Source organism: Crocuta crocuta, unplaced genomic scaffold (genome assembly GCF_008692635.1).
Source record: "Crocuta crocuta isolate KB4526 unplaced genomic scaffold, BGI_CrCroc_1.0 scaffold166, whole genome shotgun sequence".
In the NCBI taxonomy this organism is placed as follows: Eukaryota; Metazoa; Chordata; class Mammalia; order Carnivora; family Hyaenidae; genus Crocuta; species Crocuta crocuta.
In genome coordinates this window covers 1,536,353-1,548,269 of record NW_027531018.1, presented here as the reverse complement: position 1 = coordinate 1,548,269, position 11,917 = coordinate 1,536,353, and the positions used below count along the sequence as shown (strand labels likewise).

The window sequence follows — 11,917 nt, the reverse complement described above, 5'->3', positions numbered from 1 at the left end:
TTTTGTATTGAATACATTTCACAGAAATAACGTTGAGTGAAGCCAGCCAAAAAAAGAGTACATACTGTATGATTCCACTTATTTGCAGTTCAGGAATAGTCCAAAGCAATCTATGATGATAACCCTAAGAGGGAGGGCAATGTACTACCTCGAAGCAGGCAAGAGGGAGCCAGTTAAAGTCCTGGAAATGTTTTACATCTTGATGTGGGTGGTGCTTCCATTGAGCTGTAACACTTAACATTTGTGTTTTACTGTGCATAGTGGTGGCTCAAAACAAAACAAAACCAACAAAAAAGAAAAAGAAACAGACTTAAGGTGGCAGGTGAATATCCAAAACAATGCAGCATTTGTATGTATGTCATTTTTCTTGGACAAAAGTCATTACACTGTCTATTAGAATATCAACTTCCTCATAGCAGTATTGTTGTTATTTATACTCACTACTATATCCAGTGTGTGGTACACAGCAGATACTCAATAACTATTTGCAGAATAAGTTTGCAAAAGGACTGTCACACCAAAAATAAAATGAAGCAATCATTAACTAAAATCTTGGTATAATGAGCTATTTGAATTAACAGAAGTTTATAAAGTAATTGCCAAGAGTCTAATGATGATAACCTGAATTAGCTTATTATGCAGGTCAGTCTTAGTACTTTCAACCACAAGAAAGACTAAAACCTTAAGTGAAAATTTCCTTTGTGTGCCCAGAATTTAAGAGTCTCTTTATTCTGTGAGTTCCTCTATATTAAGGCCACAGGTGCTTAGACACCAAATTGAAGTACTCACAATTAAAATAACCCTCAAGTTTGAAGACACATTCATTCCTTCCAAAAAACTGTGAAGGCAAAAATAAGTGAAATTCAGTAGAATTTAGTAAAATCAATTAAAACCATCTAAAACAGTGGTTCTCAACCAGAGGTAAGTTTCTCCTCAAACCAGGGGTCATTTGGCAATGTCTGGAGACATTTTTGCTTGTCACAAGAGGAGGAAGAGGCCAGGGATGCATGCAGAGGCCAATCCTCTACAACAAGGAATTTATCTGACCCAAAACGTCAAATTATGTTAAAATAAAGGATTTTATTCTTCAGCATAAGAAAAAGAGTTCTATTTAAACTATAATTTAATTTGGGGTGCCTGGGTGGCTCAGTAGGTTTAGTGTCTGATTTCAGCTCAGGTCATGATCTTGCAACTCGTGGGTTCGAGCCCTGCGTTGGGTTTGGTGCTGACAGGTCAGAGCCTGGGGCCTGCTTCGGATTCTGTGTCTCCCTCTTTCTCTGTCCCTCCCCGGCTCACACCTGGTCTCTCTCTCTCAAAAATAAATAAACATTAAATAAATTTATTTAAAAATTAAATTATAAACACTATAAAATAACTTGTTTCTTTCAATTATTCCTTTTTCAAAAATATGAACTTATATTTTAAAAGTTGTACAAATGTATCAAATGTCATAAAAAAGGATATTTAATGTAAGTATCTCCAGAAATAATAACCATTATTACCATTTCTAGGACTACCCTAGGCATATTACTTATTTTATCTCACTTAATATCAATATCCCCATGAAATAAGATTCTCATTTACAGAGATCATAAAACAAAAAGTAGAAAAGATTAAACACCTGCCCAAGGTTACACTGCTAGAAATGACATAGCTAAAATGTGCACCCAAATTATCTTCAAACCCATGGTGTTTGAATTTAAAATGCATTAAATTTTATTTTCAAATGAGAGGCAGCTCAAAATTGAAAGCATTGCAACTTTCGTTTTCCACCAGGTCAAGTATGTCACTTTAGAAAGTAAATGGCAAAGTCAGGAGAAGCCTACTTAGGAAATATGTATGAAGGACACACAGAAAAGGATATTCTTTTTTGAATATCCAATTTTTGAAAGGATAATCTATAGTTAATATTTTTTCTTATCACAAATCATATTAAATAGTTTCATAAAGTCCTCTGCCAAAATCATCAGATATAGTTTGTTCTGGTTATGTAACATAATTACTGATGCTAGCATCAAAGCCAAATGCTTACTGGCTAGGAGCTTAATCTTGACAAATCACCAACATAACCCACCGAAGTCATCCCTACGTGGTAACATTAGATTCCTAACACTTCAGCCAAACTAAGAAAATATTCCTATATTAAAGTCTGTTACTTTCATCTGAACATTTAAGGGCTTATCATGGTTCTCTGTATCAAAAGAAAGGAAAGTATTCTTACCCTATTAAAACCATGTTCATGAGAGTCATCAACTTCTCCATTACTAGTCACTGGAATTTCTGCTGCTGAATTTTTGGGAGATTCCTGAGCCATGCTAGACTCCTAAAACAAAACAAAACAAAACGAAACAAGAAACAGCTGTAAATAGCACCAAATCATAAGAGGCAAGTATTCAAAAGACTGTTCATGTTTATAGCACTTATAGCCATGATTATAGTATTTTAAAAAATAATCACAACCTACCGAACACATAATAAATATGATATTAATATAATAAAAAATGTATCTGGCTTTTAAAACTGGAGTCAACTTAAATTTCTTATTTAAGAACAAATTACTCACAGATCCCGGGGGCAATAATAAATTGCCTCATAAATAGTATTATAATAAGGCTACCAGTTACAACCGAAAAAAATATCACAAAAAGCCACACTTGATTATTAACGCAACTACAGCAGCTCTACTTTTCCTGTTGTACATAATGGGCTTCTAAGTCAGCTTTTGTCTAAAGAGTTTCTCTGATATAATGAAAAAGTTTAAATCTGTATACTAGGAGAATTAAAATTTTACATTCTGGCTTTACTGTTCTAAAAGTCAAATAATGTTTAAAACATGCATTCCTTAATTTTATAACCACATTTTCTATAAAATATAAATCTCTTTCAAAACTTAATATGGTTAATCAGTAATAGAAAGTCAATTTTGGTTAGTATAAACTTTTTTTGCTCCGGTCATATGTGACTGTAAAAACCCTGTGTGGCTACAAGTTAAAAGAATTTTATACCTGTAAAGGATCTTAAAAATTATCTAGTTTCCCTCACTTTAAAAATTAAAAAACTTCAGAGTAAATAACTAAACCAATTATTCCATTATTCACAGAGAACAGGTGTCCTTCTCTCCTCCTTACCCCTCTTCCCGTTTAAACCAGTAATGGCTTTAAAAGTGTTACACACACACACACACACACACACACACACACACACACTTGTATCAACAGTGCCCACTAGAATAAAATACATGTTAGGAACACAATCGATATCTAAGACTGTATGTTCTAACACTGAGAGACCTGAATCCTGCTACCCCTGATTCTTCACTGCACAGAATTATCAAAACCAAACCAAACAACTAAAATGTGTGTGTGTGTTTTATTTACAGAACTGAATCTTACTGCCAAGGGCATAAGAGGTTCTTTGATTTTCTCTGAAATAATTTTAAGATTAAAATAACTAAGATAGTGTTGTCATATCTAGCTCATGCATTAGTAATTTTTAAGGGGTTAAGGAAAGGTTCAAGGCCAGAAAACTTTATTTAAAAAAAAAACTTCATTTTTTTTTTAAAGTAGACATCACACCCAGCACAGAGCCCAACACAGGGCTTGAACTCACGACCCCCAGATCAAGACCTGATCCGAGAACAAGAGTCAGATGCTTAATAGACTGAGCCACCCAGGCACAGAAAACTTAAAAAGGCCAGAAAACAAAACAAAACAAAAAAAACTGCAGTAAACTTTTATAATTTAGGGAATTAAAATAGGGTAAGTTATACTACTAAAAGCAAGTATGAATGCAAATCAGTTTGTGGTCTAGTCTCTAATTCCATGAAATATAAAAAGGCCTTATTAAAATATTCAATGATACCCAAAATACTTTTCATATAGTGTGTATTTCATTAAGTATGTGAGACAGAAGATACTGTCCAATCTATAAGGTAGGACTTAAATCTATTCATAATGCTACAGACCAGCAGTTCTCAAACTTTTTGGGCTCAGGACACCTTTACATTCTTTTTTTTTTTAATGTTTATTTTTGAGAGAGAAAGACACATACACACAGAGTGCAAGTGGGGGAGGGGCAGAGAGAGATGGAGACAGAATCTGAAATAGGCTCAACACAGGGCTCAAACCCNAGAGAGAGAGAGAGAGAGAGAGGTATGAGTGGGGGAGGGGCAGAGAGAGATGGAGACAGAATCTGAAGCTGTTAGCACAGAGCCCAAAGCGGGGCTCAAACCCACTTAAGATGGGAGATCATGACCTGAGCTGAAGTTGGACGCTCAACTGACTGAGCCACGGAGGCACCCCTAGACCCAGTGACATTCTTAAAAATCATTATGTATCCCCCAAAGCTTTATTTATGTAGGTTATATCTAACAATGTTTACTATATTAGAAAATAATGCTGTAAATTAAAAATGGATTTATTAATCCATTTTAAACTAATAATTACAGGGATGCCTAGATGGCTTAGTCAGTTGAGCATCCAAATCCTGATTTCAGCTCAGGTCATGATCCCAGCATTATGGGCTCAAGCCCTGCAACAGGCTCTGTGCTAAGATGGAACTTGCTTAGAATTTTCTCTCTCTCTCCCTCCCTCTAGCCCTCTCCCCAGCTTGCTCTCTCTTTAAAAAAAAAAGGGGGGGGAGGACTAATAATTATATACCCAATATGTTAACATAAAATCTTAATATGAAAATAATTATATTTAAAACAACAAAAACTTAGTGAGACCAGTAGCACTGTTACATGTTTTTGCAAATTTCTGAATTGTTCTGCCTTTATGAAAATACAGCTCCGACTCTTCCCTCTATTCCCACATCCAATCTGTTGCAATATATTGTTTTGATAGAAGCATATGAAAAAAAAATCTGGCTTATGTGGCTACTGTCTTTTAAAAAAACTGTGGATATACTTTTTTGATACTATATCAAAACTTGACAAGTGGTCATTTCTTTTTTAAATTTATTATTGTTTATTTATTTTGAGAGAGAGAGAGAGAGACTGGGAGCAGGGAAGGGGCAGAGAGAGAGGGAGACAGAATGCGAAGCAGGCTCTAGGCTCTGAGCTGTCAGCACATAGCCCAATGTGGGGCTCGAACCCACAAGCTATAAGATCATGACCTGAGCTGAAGTTGGATACTCAACTGATGTGCCACCCAGGCGCCCCACCAAGTGGTCATTTCTTAAAAGTTAACTACAATGTGGAATATAAAATCATAATACCATAATGATGAACATCTTTCATAATCTATAGCATTAAAATCCATTGGTCTACCGTGTACTTTGAATGTGTCTTTTACATATGCATGATTTGGTAACATCATGCATTGGTAATTCAGAAAACACTGGTTTAATGATTTACACATTATCATCCAAAAAGTCTTATATAATAAAAAGTCTTTCTTTTATATCTGATCTTATAAAAAAACATTTTTTAAGTACTAAGAAGCTGTCAAGCTCAGGTTGGTGGGTTCAAATTTTCCAAAATTCTAATTCTTGCTGGAAAACTTGAATTTGACCACTGGCCAAAAATAATGTCCATTATTTTACTTAAACAGGTTTTCCAAAAGAATGTCTCCCAAATGCCCAAGTCTGAATATTAGCCAGTTTGCTTCTGTAGTCAGGTCAGCTAACAACTCAACCATATCTGTGCTTTTCTTCAAGACAACAAATGACCACTGTCATGCAGCAAGAGTGTTTTATGTATACATCCCATTTCATCCCACAGGATGTTAAAAAGACTGAGTAAGATTGAAAACTTCTATTGCTTCATTAAAGACATTCTTAAGTGAAACTGGTAATTTTTTAAAAATAGAAGTACATTAATGGTGGAGAATACGACTACTACTACCACCTTGATTCCTGCTAAGACATCAGAGGTTTTATTTACCTATTCTTGTGCACCATCAGCGCAAATGACACGGCAATGAAAAATGCAAACAACGCAAATGTCTTATCAGTAATGTTGAAAAGTTTTACCTTGTAGACTCCCTGAAATATTCCTGGGGACCTCTAGGACTTCCAGACCACACTTTGAAAAACACTGGTATAGACAAATTTACCCAACAGTAAGTGAAACTTGTTATGTGCAAGGCATTCTTACTAAATGCTAGAGAATAAAAAAAACAGATAAGGTAGTCACTGCTCTGGGGAAAAATACCACTGATTCAGTTTGAGAGACAAACTAGACTCTTTAGTAAATACCTAGAACAGTAAGTATGTGCCCCTCTTTCTTTTCTTTAAATTTTATTTTATTTATTTTTTTAAACTTTTAAAAATAGTTTACTGTCAAGTTGGTTTCCATATAACACCCAGTGCTCATCACCACAAGTGCCCTCCTCCATGCCCATCACTCCCCTTCCCCGCCTCCCCACCCCCATTNGAACACTGGGATACATGTGCCCCTATGCATCAGCACTCCTGGGTCCCTTGGGTAAATTCCTAGCAGTGCTATCGATGGGTCATAGGGGAGTTCTATTGTTAATATTTTAGGAATCTCCACACTGTTTTCCAGAGGGGCTGCACCAGTTTATGTTTCCACCAACAGTGTAGGAGGGTGTCTGTTTCTCCACATCCTCGCCAGCATGTAGAGTCCTCTGATTTGCTCATTTTAGCCACTCTGGCGTGAGGTGGTATCTCAGTGTGGTTTTGATTTGTATTTCCCTGATGAGGAGAGATGCTGAGCATTGTTTCATGTGTCTGTTGGCCATCTGAATGTCCTCTTTGGAGAAGTATCTGTTCATATCTTACAGCAATGGATAGATCAACTAGACAGAAAATCACTAAAGAAACAATGGACTTGAATGACACATTGGACCAGATGTATCTGACAGACATATTTAGAACTCTACATCCTGAGGCCATGGAATTCACTTTCTTCTCAAGTGTGCATGGCACATTCTCCAAGATAGATCACATACTGGGACATAAAGCAGCCCTCAATAAATGTAAAAGAATTGAGATCATACCATGCACAGTTTCAGATCACAATGTGATGAAACTTGAAATCAATCACAGGAAGAAGCCTGGAAAACCTCCAAAACCATCGAGGTTAAAAGAACACCCTGCTAAAGAACGAATAGGCCAATCAGGCAACTAGAGAAGAAATTAAAAAATATATGGAAACAAATGAAAATGAAAATACAACAATCCCAACTCTATGGAATGCGGCAAAGGCAGTCCTAAGAGGAAAGTACATTGCACCCCAGGCCCATTTCAAGAAATTAGAGAAAGCGCAAGTGCAAAATCTAACAGCCCACCTAAAGGAACTAGAGAGAGAGCAACAGGCGCACCCCAAACCCGGTAGAAGAGAAATAATAAAAATCAGGGCAGAAATAAACAATATAGAAACCAAAGAAAGAGTTGAACAGATCAATGAAACCTAGAGTTGGTTTTTTGAAAAAATAAACAAAATTGACACACCTCTAGCCAGGCTTCTCAAAAAGAAAAGAGAGAGCACCCAAACAGACAAAATCATGAATGAAAATGGATTTATTACAACCAACCCCTCAGAAATACAGGCAATTATCAGGGAATACTATGAAAAATTAGATGCCAATGAATTGAACAACTTAGAAGAAATGGACAAATTCCTAAACACACACTCACTACCAAAATTCACACGGGAAGAGATAGAAAATCTGAACAGACCCATAATTAGTGAACAAATTGAATCAGTTATCAAAAATCTCCCATTAATATGAGCCTTGGGCCAGATGGCTTCCCTGGGGAATTCTACCAGACATTTAAAACAGAATTAATACACATTCTTCTCAAGCTATTCCAAACAAACAGAAAAAAAAATTGAAGGAAAACTTCCAGACTCATTTTATGAAGCCAGCATCACTTTGATTCCCAAGCCAGACAGAGACCCACCAAAAAAAGAGAACTACAGGCCAATATCCTTGATGAATACGGATGCAATATCCTCAACAAGATACTTAAAATCGAATTCCACAGCACATAAAAAGAATTATCCACCATGATCAACTGGGATTCATTCTTGGGTTACAAAATTCACAAATCATTATTTTGTGAATTTTGGGCTGGTTCAATATTCACAAATCAATGTGATAAACCACATTAACAAAAGAAAAGATAAAAACCATATGATCCTGTCAACAGATGCAGAAAAAGCATTTGACAAAATACAGCATCCCTTCTTAATAAAGACCCTCGAGAAAGTCGGGATAGAAGGAATTTATTTAAACATCATAAAAGCCATCTATGAGAAGCCCTCAGCTAACATCATCCTCAACGGGGAAAAACTGAGAGCTTCCCCCTGAAATCAGGAACACGACAGGGATGTCCACTCTCACTACTGTTGCTTAACATAGTGCTGGAAGTCCTAGCATCAGCCATCAGACAACAAAAGGAAATAAAAGGCATCAAAATTGGCAAAGGAGAAGTCAAACTTTCACTTTTCGCAGGCGACATGATACTCTACATAGAAAACCCGACAGATTCCACCAGAAGCCTACTAGAACTGATCCATGAATTCAGCAAAGTTGCAGCGTACAAAATCAACATAAAGAAATCGGTTGCATTTTTATACACCAACAATGTGCCCGTTTCTTTAGGACCCTCTAAAATCAAACCTATTAGAATATTTATGGATAACATAAATCCTAGGGTCATTCTAGGCCAAATCTCTATTTCTTTGCAGCTCTAGAAATGTTCTGCTTCCCGTAGATACTCATTTATATTAAACTCTACTCGTTATACAACCTTTTTATCATGATAAATCTTATACATTATAATGTTTGTACTGTCTGGCACAAAAATGAATAGACTATCTCTACATCTTTGTATCCCTGTTGTGTTCATAGGGCAAAAGAATGAAGATCTGAGAGAATAAAGCAAGGCCCCTGAGGATGGAGACATTCTTAGCCATATCTGTGTGCTTAGAGAGTAGCCCAGGATTTGGCAAGCAAGAGGTTCTCAATAAATGTTTATTGCATGGCAAGGAGTGCCATGAGTTACACCAGAAGTCAGATTTGTAGTTGGGAAGGTGTTAAAATAATCATTACACATTTGTGCTCCACATCCACTCTCTCCTTTGTCCCACCTAAGGAGTACAGAAAAACACATTTGTTACTTCTTGTGGATATCACTGTAGTAAAACAAACCGGGGGAAAATGTGTGGAATAGCAACAAAAAAAAGTTAATTATCAATATCTCAAAATTAGTGCACTTTAATTATTTTGAGACAGTTATAATCAAAGACTAAAATGTCAAACTGGAATATACTGGTTAGGCCAATGAAAAAAGAACTTTCAAAATAATGCAAAATCCTTAAACATGTAAACATCAAACATTTAATTAAACCTTAAAACATTTACCAAAAAACTTATTTCCTTGCATTCCTAAATATATTATTTAAAAAATACTGATTTTTAAATTTATTTTTAATTATTTTATTTTAGAGAGAGAGAGAGAGAGGGAAAATCCCAAGTAGGCTCCACGCTCTGTGCGGAGCCCAACATGGGGCTCAATCCCATGACCCTAGCATCATGACCTGAGTCAAAATCAAGAGATGCTCAACTAACTTGAGCCACCTAGGCCCTCCCCACAAATACTGATTTTTTTAAAAGTCTTATTTCAGAGTTCATCTTATCACAGACTTCAAACAAGTGAAGAATTAGTAAAATTAAATCTTACTTAAGCCTTGAAAGTGAAGGGAAAAATAATTCAGAGAAGATTCCAAAAGTTTAAAAAGAGAAAAAACTCTTCTGCTTTAGAGTGGATTCCAAGGGAGAGGCTCTGAAATAGATCTTAAAGAGAAGTCTGCATTCATACAAGTACTAGAGAGGTCTCCAGTAAAGTACTTCAGCAGAGGCCAGTAAGACTAGACAGAATTGCAATGATATTGTAACATACACCTTGGCCAATACCATAGGGAGCACTGAAGCTGACATGGCTCTTTTAAGTTGTCCAAATTAAGGCAAGGGGGCCAGGCCTTTGTACCCCCACATCTCTACCCATGGTCATTAGATGCAGGCTATCCCCTAGGGGTATAACCATGGACAAGGCAACTGTCTTTGGCAGAGGGAATTCCTGGGGAGACTCAGCTATGAGCCTTCAGCAAGCAATACTCTTGGAATGAAGGCTTTGGTCCCAAAGGGAGTAACTCACCACAGCATCCACTATATCCTCCTTATTACTAGTCTATTTTTTTTTTCAATCAACAAGTCTCACATATTTATAACTGAATCAACCTACTGGTATAGAAGCATAATAACACAGAAAAATTATTTCCCTGATAAAACATATCTGCTGTTCAGATAGTAGGGAGGCTTACAGAGGGATGGGACAGAACACATGACCCTCAGGCAGCAAAAATATGTGTGCCATCTCACGTGCGAATCCCTTATAGACCCAGCTTGGTTCTTCTCCAATGCTGCTGCTTGGAGTTGTACCTGATTTTATTATCAGTTTTCATCCGAATCCACAGGCAAATGGGACAATTCTGCTTTATTTCTTGGCCAGGAATTGCCTGATCCCAAAAGTCTTGTGAGAAGATCTGGCAAGGAACAGTCAGCCGTACCACAATAATAGAGAAAAGGAGAGCTCTTTATTACTATTCTAAAGTAGTATCTACTTATTTTATTTTTTTAATGTTTTAAAACTAAATTTTATTTAGTTTTGAGAGAGACAGACAGGGAGTGCGAGCAGGGCGCAGGACAGAGAAAAAGGGAACAGAAGGTCTGAAGTGGACTCTGTGCTGACAGCAGACGGCCTGAAGTAGAGCTCAAACTCACAAACCACAAGGTCATGACCTGAGCTGAAGCCAGACTTGCTTCACAAACTGAGCTACCCAGCTGCCCAAAAGTAGTTATCTATTTTAAAAGAACTTGAAATGTCTTGTTTAAGGGATATCTGGCTACATTAATGCATAAGTTTACAGAAATTCACTGATCTTTACTAAGAGAAATTTTTTCTTTCATAGTCCCCAGGTAAGAGGTGCCCTCTAATTGAAACAAAGAGCCCCTGACACAGGTTGGCTGATCCACAGGTCACAAGCTGAGAGAAGGCCAGGTTAGAAAAGTATTGCCCAACAGAGGAAAGAGAAATTTCCTGAGCTAATTAGACTTTTTTCAAAGTGGAAATTAGGGACGCTGAGAGAATTAGTCAATGAGGGTATTGGAAGACAAATGAGAGGAAAAGAAAAGCAAAGAGTAGAATTATGAAGATGACCACTCACAGCTTAAACATTCCCAAACTCTAGTTCTCAAGTGTTAATCAAGCTTGTCAAAGTTTATTGACAATGTTATCTGTGTCTAGTTCTTCCTTTCTGAAATATGACATTATGAAAATTTTCTTAGATTCTTTTTTTAAAATTGTGATAGATTCCGTGCAGGTGGGGGCGTGAGAGCAGTGTGGTCAAGCCTCCGGCGTCCCAGAGTCAGCGAGCTGTGAGCACGGCCAAGCAGGAGCCCACAGTGGAGTGGCTACTTCATATTGCAGTCAAGAATGAGGAGGATGAATACTCGGTCAACTATAAGCCCCCCACCCAGAAGGGCAGCCAGGAGATCAGGAGCTGAACAAGGATGATGAGAGTCTGCACAAGTACAAGGAGGCCCTGCTGGGCCATGTAGCTGTGTCTGCTGACTCCAACATCCCCAGTGTATTTGAGACCCACCTGATCCTGGTGTGCAGCACAACCCTGGGTCTCCTGGAGCTGGACCTGATAGGTGATCTGGAGAGCTTCAGGAAGCAGTCCTTTATGCTGAAGGAGGGGATGGAATACCAGATGGAATACTGGGAGACTATGTCCAGCACGAAGTACATTCAGCACACATACAGGAAAGGTGTCAAGATTGACAAAATCGACCACATGGTGGAAAGCTACGGTCCCCAGGCAGAGGAGTAGGAGCTTCCAGGTATGCTGGCTCATGGCAGCTAAAACATCAATCCCCACTTC

At 37.4% G+C, this 11,917-nt stretch overlaps 1 protein-coding gene and 2 pseudogenes across 6 annotated transcripts in view; 1 reads left to right on the top strand and 2 right to left on the bottom strand.

The window, feature by feature from the left end:
* ARFIP1 (ARF interacting protein 1) overlaps positions 1-11,917 on the bottom strand; it is a 133,359-nt gene that overhangs the window by 76,349 nt on the left and 45,093 nt on the right. For 4 of the 6 annotated variants that reach the window (XM_077770915.1, XM_077770920.1, XM_077770916.1 and 1 more), the window contains one exon: positions 2,222-2,323. In XM_077770915.1, coding sequence (XP_077627041.1) covers positions 2,222-2,323 — 102 coding nt within the window. Of the gene's footprint in view, positions 1-2,221; positions 2,324-5,973; positions 5,995-11,635; positions 11,723-11,917 lie in introns of those variants that run through there. The other 2 variants (XM_077770917.1, XM_077770919.1) reach the window with 2 other exon arrangements.
* Positions 10,364-10,940, bottom strand: LOC144237280 (putative ribosomal protein eL39-like 5 pseudogene; annotated as a pseudogene).
* LOC144237270 (rho GDP-dissociation inhibitor 1 pseudogene) lies at positions 11,128-11,866 on the top strand (annotated as a pseudogene).